This window comes from Trichosurus vulpecula, chromosome 8 (genome assembly GCF_011100635.1).
Source record: "Trichosurus vulpecula isolate mTriVul1 chromosome 8, mTriVul1.pri, whole genome shotgun sequence".
NCBI classification, from domain to species: domain Eukaryota; kingdom Metazoa; phylum Chordata; class Mammalia; order Diprotodontia; family Phalangeridae; genus Trichosurus; species Trichosurus vulpecula.
The window spans coordinates 146,908,244-146,929,943 of NC_050580.1; the positions used below are offsets into that span (position 1 = coordinate 146,908,244).

General features: G+C 40.4%; 1 protein-coding gene across 1 annotated transcript in view; it reads left to right on the forward strand.

Annotated features, from left to right (window-relative positions):
- Positions 1-21,700, forward strand: part of TLN2 (talin 2) — a 268,344-nt gene that overhangs the window by 158,529 nt on the left and 88,115 nt on the right. Inside the window, exons 40-42 of the mRNA XM_036734916.1 lie at positions 11,415-11,561; positions 15,221-15,322; positions 18,309-18,428. Of these exons, the coding sequence (XP_036590811.1) occupies positions 11,415-11,561; positions 15,221-15,322; positions 18,309-18,428 (369 nt within the window). The remainder of the gene's footprint in view (positions 1-11,414; positions 11,562-15,220; positions 15,323-18,308; positions 18,429-21,700) is intronic.

Consider the following 21,700-nt stretch of genomic DNA (forward strand, 5'->3'; position numbering starts at 1 on the left):
TGTTACCCTTGAGAGTGAGAATAGCCCTTGACTTGGGGACCACATTCAAAACAAAAGGGGGGCCCCAAATGTTAATTATTAAGGTGCTTTAGGGAGCTGTATTTCCTGAAGCTAGGAGAGCATATGGGAAGTACAATCTCTGAAGTAGAAGGTCATGCTCTGAGAGGGGAGGGGTTAATTTCTTTTGGACTCTGAGTTTCAGAGGCATGAATGCAAACAAGGTACTTTTTGTTTTCCTGTGGCTTGAGCCAAATCAAATTAGAGGCATAGATAGAGCATAGAGAACTACCCCAAGAGCCAGGAAGATGTGTGTTTCAAATGCTACCTTTAATACATCAGTGGTGCAGCCTTGAGTAAGTCAGTTTATCTCTCAGGGCTCTGATCAATTTCCTAAGACTGTACATTGCAAAAAAGGTCAGTCCTTATTGGTAAAGGGGTTTTCCCCATCCAGGAGTTCTCTCTAACAATGAAGTCTCAGATCTAGTCCCTCTCCCTATCAAATTGAAGTCAAGATTCCCAAACAGGAATGCCCTGGTAGGTCCAAGAGGGAGGTAATTTCTGTTATTGTCACTTCCCTTATAGTGAAGACAGAAGGGAATCCCACTGAGCACAAGCACTTGCTAGAGGTCATTAGCCCGGAGCGAGTTTATGATCATTCTATTAATCACCCTCCTGGGGTTATCCTCTCTGTACGGACAAAGTTACTCACTAAATGAGTGATCGTAGGCCTCATGGGCATATATTTGTCAAAAAGAAATGTATTCAACATTCTCAGCCAATCATAAGGACTTTTTTTGTTTGTCCCTGTTTAGACTACTGAAGTCTGAGTGAAATCACCTTCTGTAATCACCATCCTCTTCCCTTGAATTCAGACTTTCTGACTTGGGTTCGGGAAGGATGAAACTATACTAACCTCTGTTTACATTGGGCTTATTTGTAGTTAGTTTTGGAGATCAGTGGGCAGGCATTCAAATGTAGTATGACCATTCTAGTTATGTATATTCTGTGCTTCTTATAGCGTTTAATGAAATGTTGGCGTAGCCCATGCTTTGTTTTGGTTTTTGGACCAGTCAGTCCTATGATTTCATTGAACTAGGGAAATCCCATCCATAAAACTCCTCTACCAGTCAGTCAGTCAGTCAGCAATCATTAACTGCTTTTTATGTGCCAATATAGACTGCTGCCTTTGCTGAGCTTAAAGTCTTAGAGAACTTCCTGGGGCACTGAGAAATTAAGTTATTTGCCTAGGGTCACTCAGCCACTATGTACCAGAGACAGGATTTGAATACCCAGGATGATGTAGATCCTTAGATTTGACTGATTTGGAGGCTGACTCTACCCACTCTACCGTGGCTTCCCCCAGTGGAGTCTCTTAATCAACATGCTGTGGCCTACTTACATGATATTTTGATTATTTTTCCCTTAGTGCAAACCAAAGCATATCCCATAGGTTTGCAAAGTGTTCACTTGACTTCCCTAGCATGGATTGTTTTGTGACCTTGAGAAGGATGTTTTCCATCAGAGTCAGGTTACTTCACTGCAATTTGTGCTGTGGCTTAGATTATAATTGTATCCAACATAGGTAAGAGCTATGCAGGAACTAAGTTCCACTCCCAAAAGTGATACTTGTACCTGCATTTCTTAGAGGCGGTGATTTTTTTTCCCTTAATTACCAGTTTATGTCAAAGTACTTAAGGCTGACAGTATATTTGCCTAGAAGAAAGTTGTCATAAAAGTGGAGTGTTGGGCACTAAGGGGCCTTCTGACTGTTGGAGTGGTTTCATGGCCACACTCTTCCTCCCTGGAATTTTCATTACTTTTTGTAGAGAACAGCATCTTAGGGTAGAATTGTCGAACAGAGGACGTGGGAATGCAGTCTGCATGAAGCCAGCAAAACCCCTGGGTGTGTTTAACAAAATAAATAAAAATACAATAGAATATAGATAATGTTCATTTGTGTTTTTATAAGTCAATAAATATGCTGCCCACAGGGATCAGTTTCTATTTGAGTTTGACGCCACTGTCTTAGAGGGACTGTGTTGGGGGATCACAGAAAGAAACAAAAAATGATTTAAGCAAACCTACTACATGCCAAGCATTGTGCTAAATGCTTTACAGACATTCTCTCATTTCATCCTCACAAGCCTGGGAGATGGGTACTTTTATGATCCCCAGTTTATAGTTGAAGAAACTGAGCCAGACAGAAGTTAAATTACTTGCCCAGGATCACACAACCTGTAGGTGAGGATAGATTTGAACTCAGGTTTCTCTGACTAGAAGCCCGATGCTCCATCTACTGGGCCACCCAGCTGCAGCTCCCTGTCAGAAAGGGCACTGAAGCCTCCTTGCCACCCAGTCACGTATTACTTTTGACAGTTGAATTGACTTTGGTGAGAATTTTATCTTCATGGTATAGTAGTTGTTGGGCAGCTGAATGGTGCAGCGGATAAAGTGCAGGGCCTAGAGTCAGGAAGACTCTCCTTTGTGAGTTCAGATCCAGCCTCAGACACTTACTGGCTGTGTGACCCTGGGCAAGTCACTTAACCCTGCTTGCCTCAGTTTCCTCCCCTGTCAAATGAACTGGAGAAGGAAATGGCAAATGACTCCAGTACCTTTGTCAGGCAAACCCCAAATGGAGTCACAAAGATTTGGACACAACTAAAAACAACTCAGCAACATCTCTTTGTATGGATTTGTCATTCAGATAGAGTCCCCCATTTACTGCCAAGTACTAAAGAGGGTTTTTAAATAAATCAGAGGTTGATTTATTGCTTACCCCTACTACCACACACAGGTGAATAGACATGTAGAATGAACAAACCAAGCTGTTAAGCATGACTTCTTTTGTTAGTCTAGAGATTTGCAGCAGAATGGGGTCTTGTTCCTAATGATGGCAGAGTTTGCCAAGAAAACTCAATATCCCCACCCTTTCAGGTAGCCTGCGTCTTCTCTTCATGTATGTTCTGGCAGATGTACCAGAGACACAACAAATGTTAGATTTGCAGAACTTGGGAAAACACCTGCAAAAGTGAGTCAGGGCCACCCATCAGGCATTAAGTCAAGCAAAGAATCAGGGGAAGACTGACAGAGAACAGAGTTTCCATTGTGGAAATACAGACGCCAGGTTTAGGAAGATCACATTTGCCTTTTGCTATTCAGGCTCTGCTGGCCTTTAAATGATAGATATTTAGGATGGGTTTACAGTGAACCTGGAAAATTTAGCCCATTTTTCATGTTTCATATCTCAAGGCAGTGTGTTCCCTCAAAGTCCCATGGTGTTAGCAAGGATAACTTGTCCCTTCTGTAGGTAGGGTTGAGAAAACACAGTGTGAGACAAATCATGATGGTGGCAGAAGTAGAAATTACGGTATTATTTGATTGATCAAGTACCATGTATAGGAATTATTCTATAATATGTATGCACTGTCATTTATTAGGGAGTTTCATAAGTAACACCCAGAGTGACCTTAGCAATCTCATTTGATGAGGAGAGAAGGGGCAGGGGATTAATTGACAGCCTCCTGGTCAAGGATAAGGATGAGAAATGTGCTACATTAGTACTTTGCAAGAGACAATGCTGACTTTTATTCCTCAGCCTCTGTGGGAATGTGGAGACAGTGTGTAATGGAGGGATTTAAGAAGGATAGTTATAATTACAAAACATTGTAGCAGTGCTCTCCCCCTTCAGAAGGCAACTTAGACCCAGGTAACCTCTGGGATTTGGAGAGGATATGGATACATTGTTAGCATCCCTTGGAGACTTCTCTGATACAAATGTGTCATTATATGTTTCACTCAGGACATTGACCCCAGGGAAGGTAGTCAAGGAAACTGTGTGTCTGTTTCCTTTCCTTCGGAGCATCCAGCAAACTAGATATGCTTAGTACCTCCGTACTGGTGGGGAATGGAGAGGGTGGGGGGGAAATAGAGGAGGTGATCTTCCAAAATCAGGAAGGTCTTCGTGGAACATACTAGGACTGATAAGACTTTTGTCTTCCAGACTACATCTAACAAACTTCAGAGATCATTTGAGAACCTTTTACATAGTAGCCTTTGAATGCCAAATAAAAAAAGTTTTCATTTTACTCAATAAGGAATAAGACTCTAGGAAAGACTTATGAGCATAGGAATAACTAGGTTCATCAGTAACATGAATTTGGGGATATTATGAAAAATGGAATGGAAATAGAATCTGCCAGTAAGAGGGACCTGAAAGGCTATGTTTTCCAGATAGGAATAATGGGCAGCTAAGTGGTATAATGTATAGAGAGTGTTGGACTTAAGAGTCAGGAAAACCTGAGTTCAAATCCCACCTCTGACACCAACTAGCTGTATGAACCCCAAAAATATACTTTACCTAGATATATACCCTAGTTTACTCACCTATAAAATGGGATAATAATGACACCTTCTGCCTGTAGTTGTTGTGAGGATTAAATGAGACCATATGTTTTAAGAGCTACTTAAACCTCAAAGTACTATATAAATACTAACCAGCTAATAGGAGTAGTAGCAGAACTAATAGTACGGTGGTGGTAGTAGTAGTAGTAGTAGCAGTAGTAGTAGTAGTAGTAGTAGTAGTAGCAGCAGCAGCAGTAGACGCATCAGTACCTTAATAAGAATTCCCTCTGTAACAGTTAGGTGGCACAATGGATAGAGCAGGGCCTGGAGTCAGGAAGACCTGAGTTCTAATCTGACCTCAGATATTTATTGGCTGTATGACCCCGGGCATGGCACTTAATCTTCTTAGCCTCGGTTTCCTCATCTATAAAATGAGCTAGAGAAGGAAATGGCAAACCACGCCAGTATCTTTGCCAAGAAAACACCAAATGAGGTCACAAAGAGTCAGACATGACTGAAAAATGACTGAACTATAACAGAGCTGACAAATCCAGCTTTAAAAACCTCCACTGTAGGGGAAATGCACAACCCAAAGGCAGTCTGTTATGCTTGGGGTAGCTCTATTTGTTTGGAAGTTTGCCCTTACAGTCCAGCTGAGCTATGCCAGGCATTGTAGAAGTTGCTAAAGAAAAGAAAAAAAGCCTAGCATAGGTCCCTTCCTCTAAGGAGGTTACACTGTACTTGAAGAAGGAAGATGCATGAAACAGTTGTGAATTATACACAACAAAACCACATAATGTCAGTTCTAAATTTTGTGACAGAGAAGCCAGAGATACCACGGTGGTCCTTAGGAGAGGGACATCAGTGAAGAGCAGCTGAGCAGCTAGGAAGGATATAGAGGGATAGCTTATTTGAGCTGGGTCTCAAAGGCTCAGCAGGCAGAGAGGAAGCCTTTTAAGTGACTGGAACAACACATACTAAGGAAGTTGACCTAACTAGAGTGAGGATGGTGTCAGTCACTTAGAGGAAGAATACAATATGTTTATTTTGATGTTTCAGGTTTGCGTGGTGTGTGTGTGTGTGTGTATGTATATACATGTGTGTATATATATATGTATATATGTACATATATACACACACACATAAACATTAGTTGAGAGAGTCAGGAGTTAAAAAAAGACAGACTGAAGATACAAGGATCTCTAACAGGAATAAATGTAGAGTTCTAAATATGGGTTAAAAATAAATTCGGAAGTAGAAAAGAAAAGAGTTATGGCTAGACAGTGGCTCCCTGTGAAGAAGATTTGTTGGTGGACTATAGGCTAATGTCTTACCGTGCTACATTGTGAGGTAGGTTCAGTGCCCAGACTGGGGGAGATGGGAGTGCTGCTGTCCTCAGCCCACATCTAGAGTATTATGTTCACATCTGGATGCTTTGTTTGATTGAGTATATTGATGATCTGGAGCATGTCTTGAATAGGAAAAATGGGATGGTGAAAGGACTAGAAACCCTTCCATATGAGGATATAGAAACTAAGACTTTAGCCTGGTAAAGAGTACACTTTAGGAAGGACTTGACAGGTATCTTCGGGTATTTGAAAGGATGTCATATAAAAGAGGAATTAGATCTTTTTTCTGATTAGCCCTAGGAAGCAGAACTAAGAGCATTGAATGAAAGTTGTTGAAAGACAGATTACAGCTCAATGGGAGGAGAAACTTCTTAGCAATCAGAGCTGTCCAAATGTGGATGTGGGCTGCCTTGGCAGTTATTGGATTCTCCATCACTGAGGCAGGATAACCACTAATCAAGGAATAGGATCGTAGAACTAGAGCTTGAAAGCATCTCAAAAGCTATCTTGTCCAATGCCCTTATTTTACAGCTGCAATTTACCCAGGGTCATTCAGTGAATAAGCATCAGAGAAAGAATTGGAGTTGAGATCCCTTCCACTTAGGAGATTGTGTGTGTGCATTCTTGGGTTTGGCCATCTACATACCAAACTTCATGCAGCTGATCGTTTTTAAAGGCCCTGCCTTTTGGCCCATGTGGGAGTACAAATATTATTTCTAGTGGGAGTTTTGTTTAGTTTTATTTTGATATAGACATGTAGGATCGTTGGTATCATTGATGTTGCAAGCATCCATCTCATTTTGAATGTTTTGAGAGTCTCCAAAATCAAATATACAAACTGTCCTGCTTTCTGCCCTTCAGTTTGTAAGTAAATTTATGTAATATTTTTTTCCTTAGGTGGAATGAGTGCAATAGGATTTTCTGAATCACAACAAGCTGTGGATTCTGTTTTGCCCTTACCGAGGCACGTGGTGTAGTTCACGGAAATGAAATATCACCTTAAATTGCTGGTTTATCAGTCTGTCCTTGTGAGAGAGTATTATGCACACTGACAGGCACCCCGGGCAAAGCCATCTACTGTTATCACATTTCATACCTCATTATTTGTCACATTTGAGGAAATCATTCTTGACCTGCAAATTATTTTTGAGAGCAGAGTAAGTTTGGGATATTTTAATAATCTCTCTTCTTGAACTATTCACTTCTTTTTGGTTGAGTAACTTCAGTCAATTAGCATTTATGTTTTCTCATTGGTAAGTAGGCAGTATAGTAAAAGGGAAAAGGAGTACTGGTTCTGGTGTCGAAGGCCCTGGGTTCAAGTCTTGCCTCTGATGCCTACTTAATCTGTGAGGCTAACCACTTAATCTCTTGGGGCCTCTGTTTCATCATGTGTAAAGGTGTATAGCTAGCCTATGAATTCCCTTCCAGTGTAGGTCTATGATTCTACATTTCTAAGTCATCAAGGCTGTTCCAGTATTTGAGTACAGTTTAATTTTTATTCACATGGAAAGAGAGCAACATTGGTGAATTTCAGAGAGTTGAGGCATCTAGACCATGGGTCAGTGAATGTGCCCTCCTTGAAAAAGAACTTCGTACTATCATCCTGTGTGTGTTCAGTTGTTTCAGTCATGCCTGATTCTTCATGACCCCATTTGGGGTTTTCTTGGCAAAGGTACTGGAGTGGTTTGCCATTTCCATCTCCAGCTCATTTTACAGATGAGGAAACTGAGGCAAACAGGGTTCAGTGACTTGCCCAGGGTCACACAGCCAGTAAGTGTCTGAAGCTGATTTGAGCTCACAAAGAAGAGTCTTCCTGACTGCAGGCCCTGCACTTTATCTACTGCACCACTCAGCTGCGCCATCATCCTACTTTGAAGTTTATTTTTCTAGGAGTGATGATGGTTCTGTCCTGCTCTAACTACATGCATTCTTTTACCCATTTCTCTTTCTGGGACATCTGGACCAATGATTTCATCAGCATAGGGAACTCCCAATGAAGAAACCTCCCCTACTACTGCCAGTGAGCACCTCTTCTGCAGTTTATGATTATAGAGACTTACCTAGGGTACAAAAAGTTATATGACCAGCCAGTATGTGTCATAGGTGAGATTTGAAGGTAGGTCTCTCTAATTCTGAGGCCCTCTATCCACTACACTACACTCTTTCTCCCTTTATAACCAGTGTTCCTCATTTAAAAGTTATCCAAACTATGCCCAAAGGGCTATAAAATTGTGCATACCCTTTGACCCAGCAATACCACTTCTAAGTCTGTATCCCAAAGAGATCATAAAAACGGGAAATGGACCCATATGTACAAAAATATTTATAACAGCTCTTTTTGTGGTGGCAAAGAATTGGGAATTGAGGGGATGCCTATCAACTGGGGAATGGCTGAACAAGTTGTGGTGTATGATTGTGATGGAATACTACTGTGCTATAGTATAGATGAACAGGTGGACTACAGAAAGACCTGGAAAGACTTATATGAACTGATGCTGAGTGAAGTGAGCAGAACCAGGAGAACATTAAATGCAGTAACAACTACATTGTCTAATGACTGACTTTGATAGACTGAGCTCTTCTCAGCAATGCAAGGATCTAAGACAACTCCAAAATACTCATGATGGAAAATGCTATCCACATCCAGAGAAAGAACTCTGGAGTCTGAATGCAGATGGAAGCATACTATTTGCTTTTGTTGTTTTGTTCCTTCTTTCTCGTGGTTCCTCCCATTAGTTCTGATTATTCTTTACATCATAACTAATGTGACAATGTGTTTAATATGAATGTATAAGCAGAGCCTATGTCAGACTGCATGCCATCTTGTGGAGGGGGAAAGAAAGGGAGGCAGAGAAAATTTAAAACTCAAAATTTTATGGAAGTGAATGTTGAAAAATAAAAATAAATAAGTAAATTATATTTTAAAAAAGAAACAAAAAATAGTTATCCAACTCAACTGAGCATCAGAACAAATCTTAGAAGAGGAAGTTGGGCATAGTAGAAGGGTCGTTGGGCTTCAAGTCTGAGGACCTGGATTTGAGTCCCAGCTCTGATGTTTACTATGTAGTACTTTATTGAAATCAGCTTCCTTAGCGGTGTAATACTTGCAATAACTATCTCCATAGACCAAGGAAACTGCTTTTGTGAATAATGAACCCCTATTCCTTTGGGAAAACTGATGCTGCTCCAGCTTCTTGCTGGACAAACCTTCCCCTCTCATCTCATCAGAGTGGAGTAAAGTAACAGCCATCAGGGCACTGACCTCAAAGTCTTGTGCTGTGTTCTCAATTCTAAGCAGTTATTAGAATGTAGGTCTTGCACAGGCCTGTTGTTGATTCCCCATCTATAAAATAGGGCAAATTCTTATTCGTAAAGCATTTGGAAAATCTCACCCAAAAGGTGTTATTTAAATACAAAAATCTTTCCCCTTTGGTGCTGTTAATAAGTGCTAATTATAAAATGTAGCTCTTCAAATTTGAATTTGTTCCACTTCATTCAGTACCTTTTAAAAAAAAATGATCTCTCTGATGTTACAAAGTAAGGACACAAACCCTGATATTTTCAGGTGATTGAAAAATGAGGAACCTCACAGGTATTTGTGTGTAAATACAGGAGGACTTCTCATAAAATACACATATCCCATGAAAGCCATTTGTAATATGAATTTTTGGAAAAAAAAAGCAGTTTTCTCATTGATTATCATTCTAAAATTAGGTCCTCAAGTGTGGCCCTTTGACTGAATCCAAACTTCACAAAACAAATCCCCTTAATAATAGGATTTGTTCTGTAAAACTTGGACTCAGTCTAAAGGCCATACCCAAGGACTAGAAGGCTACACGTGGCCTCGAGGCCCCCCCCCCATCAGTAATACATTCTGTTTATTCAGTATTCCAAGGATCCCTCATTTCATCCCTCCACAAAGGTAGATGGTTCCCCCTTTACACCTTAGCAAGACGGTATTTGTGAGTCTCTATAGCCAAAGATAATTGATCACCTAATGGCTGACTTTCTATTGATGAATCTCTCTAAACTTAAACCTGGTCCTCAGACAGATATGAAGTCTGGGACTTAGGCCTTTTTTTTTAGCATGGCTGGACCTATCAAAGCTTACTCTGCTGAACCACCACACTAGAGTGAGACATCAGAAGGTCACTTGGATTGTTTGTTTTGTCCCCATGTTAGGTTACATCCTTTATCAGATTCCAGAGTGGTACCTCTACTTGCCCCCTCTGTTTGCACCAGGGCCTCTCAGGCACTGAGGGAGCCTTCAGCAACAATATTAATCATAAATATAATCAATAACCAATATGTATCATATCGGTTAGTAGTCAAATGCATATGCTAGCTCAAATCATCTCGGGTATAATCATGCCTGGGCTATGTGATTCATATGGCTGACAAATCCTAAGAACCATTGAGGGCCAGCAGAACAGCCAAGATCCAAGTTCTTCCCAGAATGGTAGTGGTTCTTCCTTTGCTACATAAGTCCCAGCCACATTCACTCTGGTACTTAGATTTGATTATTCTCAGATGGAAAGGAAAAAAGCATCTATTAAACATGTGACAGACACTGTGTTAAGCGCTATACAAATATCCCCTCCTTTGATCCTCACAAGTAAGTCTTCATGAAGCAGGTTTTACCTGTATAAAAAAATCATATATCGTAGATTTGAATTTAGAAGGGAATTTCGAGGTCATGTAACCTATTCCTCTTATGCAGATTAAGAAACTGAGGTTCAGAATGACTTCTCAACAAATAATCAGTGACAGAGTCTCCTGATCTTCTTGGAGGCAGCTGTGTGGCTCAATGGATAGAATGCTATGCCTGGAGTCAGGCCTAGCAAATCCAACCCCAGATACTTACTGGCTGTGTGACCCTGGGCAAGTCACTTAACCTGTATTTACCTTAATCCACTGGAGAAAGAAATGTCAGACGATTCCAGCGTCTTTGCCCGTGGATAGTATTGCCACAGGTCACAAAGAGTTGGACACAACTGAACAACTTCCTGGCTCCAAGTCTAGAGTTCTCTGTCTACTACCTCATGACCTCATACTGTACCATCCAAATGTAGTGATATAATATTCTGACATATCCCCAAGGATTTTCTTTTATTTTTGCAATTACTTTCCCTTGGTTTATTTTCCCTGTGCACACAATAAACACTGAGCCTATTCATAGCCTTTGCTGGCTCTTGTGAGGAGATGACAACATGGAAGAAAACAACGTCAACCAGAGATGTCATACATTTGTTGAAAACCCCATTAAGCTGTTGTATTTCGTAGTTATCTGATTCTCCGAGCAGTGACTAGCAGAGTAGCTTACAGAATTAGCTGCGTCCTAAGATACTTCTTGCTGATGAGATGTAAGCACCTAAACCTCTCCACCCACTGACGTAGATGGACTGTGGTGAGGAGTTGTCCCATGTGGGAATAGCAGCAGCTAGTTTTCATGGCCACCTTGGAAACCCCAAAGGGAAGGGAGTGAGGCGTTGCAGGAAGGATAGAGCACCGAGGACCTGAGTCTGAACCCTGACACTGCTCCTTACCACCTGTTTGACATTAAACAAGTCACTTAGTGTCGTTGAGTCTAAGTAATCTCTAAGGTCTCTTCCAGCTCTAATTCTACAGTCCTGTGAATTGAAGGCCATAATCCTTGAGGCTATTCTTAGAGAAGAGATTATTTTACAATTAAAACATCTTTTTTTGTCCTTCTTGTCTTCCTAGGCACAGCACACTCATGATGCCATCACAGAGGCCGCCCAGCTGATGAAAGAAGCTGTGGATGATATTATGGTCACCTTGAATGAAGCTGCCAGTGAAGTCGGAATGGTGGGAGGAATGGTGGATGCCATTGCAGAGGCCATGAGCAAGGTGGGTTCTTCTTATCTTGGGAAGCTAACTTATCATCCTTTCTTTTCGTTTTCCTTCCTTCCTTCCTTCCTTTCAGCAAGGCAATCAGGGTTAAGTGAGTTGCCCAGGGTCACACAGTGAGTAAGTGTCAAGTGTCTGAGGCCAGATTTGTACTCGGGTCCTCCTGATTCCAGGGCTGGAGCTCTATCCATTGTGCCACCGAACTGCCCTTCATCATCCTTTCTTGGATTCTTTATTCGAGACGCTAGGTGGGTTAGGGTTAGGAAGACCTAAGTTCAAATCCAACCTCGGACACTTACTAGCTGTGTAACCCTGGGCAAGTCACTTAACTGTCCCTCAGTTTCATCATCTGTAAAAATGAGTGGGAGAAGGAAATGGCAAACCACTCTAGTATCTTTGCCAAAGAAAACCCAAAATGGAGTCACGAAGAGTCTGAAACAACCGAAGAACCACAACAATAAAGTTCAGATCCAGCCTCAGACTCATATGAGCTGTATCACTCTGAGCAATTCATCTAACCTCTGTTTCCCTCAGTTTCCTAAACTGTAAAGTGGGGATAACAATATAGTGCCTACTTCCCAAGGTGGTTGTGAGGATCAGCTGTGATAATATTTGTAAAGCATTTAGGACCGTGCCTGGCACCTAGTAAACACTATATAAATGTACTTATTCTTATTAACTTTCCTTGTATTTCTTTTGTTCCTTGCCTCAGACACTTTTCCTTTGGGGACTTCCAGCTTCTTATTCCTGATTGCCACTCACTGTCCTTGTTTTCATATCATATATCCAACAGACAGCTCACTCTGTAAACACACTCTTCATCTTTCTCCAGTGGCTCGCCATATTCTCCATAAGGAGGAATGATGGTAGTTGAGTTGGTAGTTAGGTGGAGAATATATTCAACGACTCGTAGCAGCTTGTCTCCTGCTGAATCCCAGAAGGTAGCACTTGCATTGTTGTATCAGGTTGACATTCATTAGTCCTAACAATTGCTCATCTGCATCTAATTGCCATCCTTTGATCTCATCATACCCAAGGAATTTAGGTGACCATGATGGAAGTCTTGTCTTGAAACATCCAATGTGAGTGCATTGATAAGGTTTCCAGGATAATGAGTGGTCATTAATTGCTAATTTAGAGAAGATTTGTCGCTATTGTATCAAAAAGTGGATATACCCTGAAACTGGAGAGCACCATAATCAGAATAATTATCCTTAAACATTGTGCGGTAATTATTCCTTATAGCTCAGACAAGGTAATAAGTCTGAACTAGAGTGTTATGATTCCCTTTGAGGACCTCACTTGTATGTCTTGTCAAAGCACTCAATCACCTTCTGGAATTTTAGGTTGGTCTCTTGCTTTAAAGTTGGTCAGTTTTGCAGAAATTGAATATGATGTTCTTCTTCCCAGGGGCTCTGAGTGCTCTGATAGACTTTCCATGTGGCTGAACATTCCCAGCATCCAACATACCATGTATATATCTTAGAATGGCATTCAGGAATATAGCATTAAATATCTCTTTATTTCTTCACTGAACCCTTAAGATTCCAAACTTTGGCACCTCTCCAGTGATTAAAAAAGATTTCATAAATTTCTGAGAAATGAAAAAGAAATAATTTAAATATTTTCGTAATTTCAGAGTCTTATCTAGCTGAATCAGTCTATTTGACTGAGCCTTTCTTTACTAATCTAATTCACTACCTGATGTCAGAAATATATTGCTTGTTTTATGGACCCAGGAACCTGTGAAAGAATGAGGGAGTAACCAGCAGGCTTAGGGAAAGTCTAGTTTCATCTGACATTATTGGACTAGAACATGGTAATATCATCATAAATGCTAGCTGGTTCCCCCTACACACATGTAAAACAACCTTTTCACTGGAAGAGAACAACAAAGCAACTACTGCCAACATGAGTATAAGTGAATCCTTTCAATGAGTAATATTATCAGGAACTTTGGACACCTGTAAGGAAAAAGGGAATTTGTGTCAATGTTTTATATAGTCATAAAAGCTCTGGTTTATGTTGCTTTGTTAAAAAAAAATTGAATCGGTGTTTAAAATATAACAATGATCAGCATGACAAAATATGAACTTAGAAATTTTTGCAGTATCTGAAGTTGGTTCTAGCAAAGGACTCAAATCATTGATCTTCCATATTTATTCATGCGGAGATTATAATCTGCGGCTAACATTCTGTCTCTGAATTTAAACATCATCAGGACTCAGAATATTGCCTAGTGCCAATTGGTTAAGTCAGGGTAGTTCTGGCATTTAGATAGGTCTTGCTAAGGACATGAAGCCTTAACTCAAAGGGCTTACTTTAAGAGGGGCAATTTCATTCATTGGTTGTGAAGCTTAGAGGACGGGTGACTTTTGGCATCCCTCGAACTTGCCTTGTTCATAAAGGAAGGCCTTGCCCTTTAGTCCGTAGTATTATTGGATTTTGGAAACTGGTTGGATAGACGTAGTCGAAGGAGAGATAGATACACACACACACACATATATGTGTACATACACATATATGTATACCTTTATACATATGTTTCATTTGAGTCACTTTATTTGTGAAAATCTAGTGATTATAATTCCAGAACACCACATAAATTTCTATTATTTTTTGTAAGGAAGGGAGAAAGGATGGAACCTGCTGTGGCAATTTTCTGATTAAATGAATATCACTGGAATGTGAGAATAATTTATAAAGTTTCTCTTAACTGACTATTTCAACCTTTAATAACATAAGCAATTCCATTGCTATGTTGTTATCCCCACTTTGAGCGATTAAGCTTCATTAGCCTCATCTCCTATTCTTCACACATTGCAGTGAGTCAGCGATAGAGCTGTTTGGCTGTGTCTCCATTTTTTGACAGGGAAATGGATGGTCCAGCTGGCATTGATGTTGATGACATTAGTAATGATCGCCTTCCAAGTAGTGATGATTATATACTCTGTATTATACCACATGTTTGCAGTGTTCTTTAGGCATTTTTCATTCCTCATTAAATAACATCACTAATTAATGCCTTCTATCTAATGAGCTCCTAAATGCTTTTTTTTTGCTTCCTCTTTCTTCCTGAATCAAACCCGTCCAGCGCACAGATGCCAAATTAGCCATCTGAAAACACTACTCACATCTTGTTACTCCCCTACTTAAGACCCTATGATTTCTGTCCCCCTCCCCCTCCACTGACTACCGTGTCAAATCTGTGTTCTTTTACCTAGTTTTCCAAGGTCATCCATAATTTGACCACACTCTTTCCTCGCTTATATTGACTTTCTCTTGAGGTCTATAATATTCTTGTATGTAACCCTTCCCCTACCTCTCTAACCTCTCTTTTTCACTGGCTTTTTTTCTTCCGTCCCTCAAGGTGAGCATTTAATACTAAGGAGATCATTAAGATACTCAAGAAGGGATATTACTTAAATATCTCATTATCTTTAATATCTCCCTTTGCAGACTTCATGTATCCTTGTACAAACTGAGCCTCATTCTCATACATTATTTGTCTAAAATGCCCTCAAGGGCAGTTACTAATAAAACTATTGGGGTCACTTATGATTCCATTTAGGGCGTTGTGCTATGATTCTGTAACTGTGTCCTAATAGAAATAAGATTTTCTCGTAATGATGATAATATACTTTTTCCACTCACTCTAGCTGGATGAAGGCACTCCTCCAGAACCAAAGGGAACTTTTGTGGACTACCAGACAACAGTGGTGAAATATTCCAAGGCCATTGCTGTAACTGCACAAGAAATGGTAAGTGGGGAAGGTACTTCCCCAAGCATTTTTGGACTTGTTTATTTTTAATTCCCTACTCTTTACCACGCAGTCACCAAAGCCTGCTTCCATATTGGAAAGGCAGAGAGAGTATGTTTCTCCAGGTTGTTTGATTTATGTTTCTTTTCTTTTCTTTTTCTTTTTTGGCTAAGCCAGCAAAGATACAATTCATGGCAGATAGTTGCCGTCCTTCTGGCTACTTGATGCTCTCTAACAGTGGTATCAAACTCAAATGGAAACATATCCCTGTGAGCCCCATATTGACTTGGAGAACCACAATTTAATATTATCTATGTTGAATTTTTATTTAATTTGCTAAATGTTTCCCAATTACAACTTAATGTTTCAGGCCTCATGTATTCCCACTCAAGAGTTCCATGAGCCGGTCCAGGCCTCTGAGTTTGATACCTTTGCTCTAGATAGCCAAGTCCTGTTGTGCTGGAGTTGATCCTGTATGGAAAAAATTCTCCAAACCAGGATTAAAGAAAGCTGTGGTATGGGCATGGAAAGGAGAGGGAGTGAGGAGAACAAAGGAAGGAAAAGGGAGTAAGTCAGTCAGTAAGCATTTATTAATTATTTATTAGGTATAGGCATACTATGTGCCAGGAAGGAGAGAGAAGAAGACAGGGAAATTATGAAAGCAGAAGAAATAGATTTTTCTGGTACCTGAATGTAGCAGATTACTACACTTGTGGCATAAATTTGACTGTAGTTTTTTGTCAGCTAAGGCAAAAAAGGAAAACTTTGTATACGTAGTTTTGTTTTTGTTTTTGACAAGACAAAAAACATCTGCTGAGATGAAACTTTGCCTGAACTAAACTCAAGATGAAATTAATCATCTGGGTCCTTCGATGAAGGACAGCTGAGTAACTTAATAGCAAATGGTTTCATAAAAGTAGACCTTGGTTTTATAAAGGGTGACTGCTGTTTAAATAGAATAAGTAAGACTATGTGGAGTGACACTCAACCAATGAAGATATGATGGTCTAGATGTTGGGTTTAAGTTACGTGCAGTCAGTGATATCTGTCAGATACCCTTTTATTTGATTGATACAGAAGACCCTACTTGGGTATCCAGCATCTTTCTGTAGCCAGACCCAAATCATTCTCTTAACTTAGCCCTGGTCTTCCCAAGGTCCAAGGTCCCATATCCAAAAGACTTTGTCATGTGAAGATCTGTCCACTAGAGGCTGACCTAAGACCAATAAAGTCTTTCCCCTCCCTCTGGCTGCTCAGGTTCACAGCCCAGGCTGGCCTGTAGCATGGTGGTGTTCTTTTTGCCTGAGGGTAGGAAGGAGTGGCATTGTTCATCCTAATGTAATGGAAAACATTTGGGAATCAAGGCCAGAGGTGGTAATTCTCATGGGAGTGACGTGTTTGACAGAATATAAGTTGAGTCAGATGGTTCTCAAGCTTGACTTTTGGAGAGAAGCACAATAAACTAAGGGAAATAGTTTTGCTAACTAGTTACAGGGTTTTGCCCGTCCCCCAAGTGTCCCTGCAGTGTCTCCCTGGATGAAGTGTCATGCTGACTTGACTTAACTCTTAATGTCTATGATCTTGGTGAAGCCCCAGCTTTATGCTTAATCCCCACTTATGAAACAGCTGGTGCAAATACTTTGAGTTTGCAGAAAATTATAGCCATATGCCTTAGGGTTAGCCCCCAAGTCATTGTGTTTCATTTTGACGCAAACAGAAATGAAGCAATTCTTTGGCTCTCCTTGTTCCATTTTGGGCCTAATGTTCATTTCCTGGTGACCCACATGGTAGGTCTGAAATCTAGCAATCATTTTTGTATAAACATGTGTTAAGCTCCAAATGGAGAATCCTGTACAGCTTCTCTTGCTTTTAAGGGTTTTATTATTTATACCACAGAAAGATGGCTGTCATCTCTAAAACTAAGAGGGAAAAAAAGAATGTAGGGGAAAGCAACTTTTCCTTCTGGAAAGGGGAATGAAAGGTCATTTCTGGGAGGTATTGCTAAAACAATATTTGGGGGGAAATAAAAGGAATTTGGGAGGGGAGTAACTAGAAACTCACTTAAGCTGAGCAAATTGTAATGAAGTTTTTCTATAACAAAAGCAGCTTGGAAGAGAACTCTTACTCTTCTTGATGTAAACCAGTGGAATTTGACCATTTTGGATTGCTGCTTTAAGCTCTCTCCTTAATTCATGTCAGAAATCTTATTTCCCCCCAGTTCTCCAGACCTAGAACTATTTTAGGTTTGGGGTCCCTCCCCCAACAGAAAACTCATTTGTCTTGTATCATCTAGTGTTTTATTTCCTCCCCCTCCTTTTCTCATGCCCCACATGACCAAAAGAAGTCTAAACCCCCCTAGGCTCATGGAAGTTTGTGTAGGTTCATAGCTAGCCTAGCTCTATGCTCCCGTTATTCCTATGGAATAGCAATCAACCTGACAGTAAAAAGTCCAGGCACTTCTAGAATTGAGCCAAGAGTGGACCAGTCTCTCGCTGGTGGCTGAGGGAGAGGAATTAAGGGGCAGAGAAGGAAATGAGTGTTTGGCACGTGCCCATGCATTCCCTTGCACATTCCTCCGAGTGTGGATTTCCCCCTTGTGTTACTGGGCTGGCAGGAAAAGCTGGCTGGCTGCTGCTGATCATAGTCGCATCATCCTTGAGCCAGGCCGAGTGGGTTGTGCTAAAGAAGCAGAAAGCCTGGCCTGTTCTCTGTACATTCTCAATGCTGAGCATGCTAGCTTTGCAGCCTCCCCCAGCCCTGTGCCTGCCGGCCCAGGGGAGAGCAGCAGCAGGGTAGAGGGAAAGTAAACAAAGCATGTCTGTCTGGGTTTGGCTTTGCACACAGTTATCTTCAGAAACCATAACCCTAACGCACCTGTTGCAGGGTTAAAAAAGAAGATCATTTGGCTTCCAAGTGGTATTAACCCATTATTCTTATGCATTTTTTATATGTGTGTTTGTGTGTCCTGCTTGTTTTCTTTTTCCAGATGACTAAGTCGGTTACTAACCCGGAGGAGTTGGGAGGACTTGCTTCACAAATGACCAGTGACTATGGGCATTTGGCTCTCCAGGGCCAAATGGCAGCAGCTACAGCTGAACCAGAAGAGGTCTGCCATCTTAAGACCTCTATTTTAACTAGTGAATGCACACTGATGATGTTCATTCCCAGATCACTCTCCATAGCTCATTCTTGCCATATGAGACGGGGGCCAGATAGTCAAAGCCAGATTTATTCCCTTTCTTTTTTTCCCCCTGGGTCTTAGATAAAACAGCTGCAGGATTTCCCTGAGCCTGATTTACTTTCTAGCCACCTGGTTGGAGAAATAGATTGCCCCACTCTTGGACTTCCTAAGACCATGGTAAAGTGAGTATAGCATGTAAACTCCCAGACAGAAGAGGTCTGTTTTCTATACTCTTCCATGTCACCCACCATCCAGGCCTTTTGGCTCTCACAGCACATGACATCTGTGAGCCAGGGGTTGCCTGATAAAAAGAATAGGGGGTAGGGAAAGCCTGTGCTATCTAGACATATACACCAGGGTGATCTCTCTCTGCGATCCTCTCTGTCCTCCTCCCCAGAACCAGTTAATGTAGCTCACTTGTCATTATACCTTTGTGTTTTTTCAAAATATGGAAGAATTATAGGATTTCGTAATTGGATGGGACTTTCGTGGCCATCTAGTTCAACCCATATCTGAAAAAGAATCCTTTCTACAATATACCTAACCTGTGGTTATCTTGGCTTAAAGACCTAAAGTGAAGGGGGAAATCATCTGTCACTTCCCATGGCAGCCCATTCTACTTTTGGGTAGCTCTAATCATTAGGAAGTTTTTCCTGACATCAAACCCAAATTTGGCCCTTTGCAGCTTCTTCCTGTAGCTCCTAATTCTGACTTCTGGAGCTAACAAAATACAGTAGACCCCTCTTCAGTGGGACACCTAAAGAAACCTATGAAAAAGCCCCAAGTGATGGAGTTTTAGCAGCTCCCAGCTATGTGTGACCTACCTTCTCTGAACAAGTTTTCACCAAAGTCACTGACTGTGCTGTTTCTAAAATCCAGATCAGACCTGCATTCTGTGCCTTATAGGGGCTCCCCCTTTGTCTTTTAACTAGTATGTTTTTGGCTTCCTTCTGATTCATTCTTTGTCCTCAGCCAAATCTTTTCCCCTGATTCAAGGCAGACATTTGCATTTCCCCAGTCAGATCCTTACAACAACTTGGATTTCTGGATACTGGGTCAAATGTCTCCTCTAATCATCTCAGAAGTCACCCCCAGTAGTGGCTGTGCTTACAAGAACCTTAGTGAATGGCTTGTAAGATGAGTAGGGAAACATCTGGCTTAATATGAAATCCATGCACTTCTCATTCTGAACGTGTAGAATCTAATTGGATGATTCAGTGATTGCCTTAGGTGGTAGGATCCTTTAGGAAAAGGCAGATGGACCAGACCTTTAAAGGAAAAAGATCCACAGAATTTTGGGAGGTAAAACCTGGCAATAGTTTGGCTGTAACAATCAATACTCCCAACAGGTAAAATTTTTTTTTCCTTAATAGTATTTTTTCCCCAATTACATGTAAAGATAGTTTTCAACATTCATTTTTGTAAAATTTTGAGTTCTAGATTTCTCTCCCTCCCTCTTCCCCAAGACAGCAAGCAATCTGATACAGGTTATACATGTACAATCATGTTAAACCTATTTCAGGGAAAATATTTTAAACCTATAATGCTGTAGATTACAGCTGTCATTGGGAAGATGAAAGTAACTAATTGTATTCCTGAGGCAGAAGACTGTGAATTATCTTTCCTTTTGCCTTTATGATTAAGGTTAGTATCCCTTGAGTAATTAAATACTGGCATTTCTTCCCATTTTTTAATGTTAATTCAGATACCTAAAGATGCTTCAGAAATAAACATATAAGTAAAAGTTGCTGTCTAATGTATGGCATGATAATGGCATGTAATTATATTTGTGTAAGCATGGAGAAGCAGCATGTCATAGTCCAGCAGTTTTCCAACTTTTTGGTCACGGGACCACTTTAACTCTCTTAAAAACTGAGGACCCCTTCCAAAGAGCTTTTGTTTATGTGGGCTGTATATCAATTGATATTTACCATTAACATTACCATGTTAATACAAAAGTGATTTTGTTATTACAAAAACTAGTTTTGACCTCATGGACCCCTGAAAAGGAGGGTCCCTAGACCTCACTTTGAGAACTAAGGGCATAGGAAGCTAGCTTTGGGATCAGCAAGACCTGAGTTCTAATTCTGCCTCTGACCACCTCCTGACTGTAACCCTGGGCAAGTCACTTAACTAGTCACCCAGAAAACTCTCTTATTTATTAAATAAAAATGTACAGAATGTGCCAAGTGGCATTGCTAGACATTTTCTTCTTTGGAAGTTCTTTATTCCACTGTAATCATGTCCAGCACACTTCAGTTTTTTAAAAACTTTATATGTATTGTATATAATTTGCATAATATAAAAAATGAACTGAACCCAAGGTTCTAGGAGTAGCCCCAATCCTGAATTTTTATATTTGAACATGTTTTCATATATTAAACTACAGCAGGATTAATAATAGAATAACATATTAATATAAGCCCCTCACCCCCACCAACTCCCACTACAAGGCTCTGTGCTGGTATGAATCAGTGATTCAAGTCAGTACCAAAACTAAATTGATTCCAAATTTATGCATCAGACTTCTGTTGATACTTCTGCTATGAAGGCTAATTATTTTAAGAAAAATGGCCTGTCTTCAGAACATAATATGTTTGACTTTCATAAAGCAGAAAGGATTTTCACATTGCAGTAAGAGAGGACTTGGCTAAGCAAAAAGAAAGAACTAGCATACTTGAAGAGGAATTTAATATTGAAAGTGTTAAGTAGCAGTGTGGTAGATTAGAAAGAGCATTGAACTTGGAGTCAGAAGATCTAGCCTAGAGGCCTGCCTCCTGCTTGTCCTACTTGTGAGATTGTGGATAAATCAGTTAATCTCTATGAGCCTCAGTTTTTATCATTTTTCAGAAAGGGCTACTACCTGGGATATATAACTCCATTTTGTAAACTTTAAAACTGTATATGAGTCTGAGCCATTATATTATTATTTGAAGAGATTTAAAACACCTCTCCCCAAAGAACTTTAAAAGCACCCATCAGCCACCATCTCTCTTGGTTAGCTTAGGCGTAGATCTTTCTGAGACATTGGGTTGTAGACCATATGATCTAAGGGGTCTTTTGCAGTCCTAAGAGTCTACAAACCACCCACCCTCTGTAGAAAATGAACAGAATTTTTTTTATTGTAACAGGCAAAAGCAAAATATATAGTAATGAAAAAAAAGTCAGTAAAGTAAATTATCTGCTGAAAACACAGC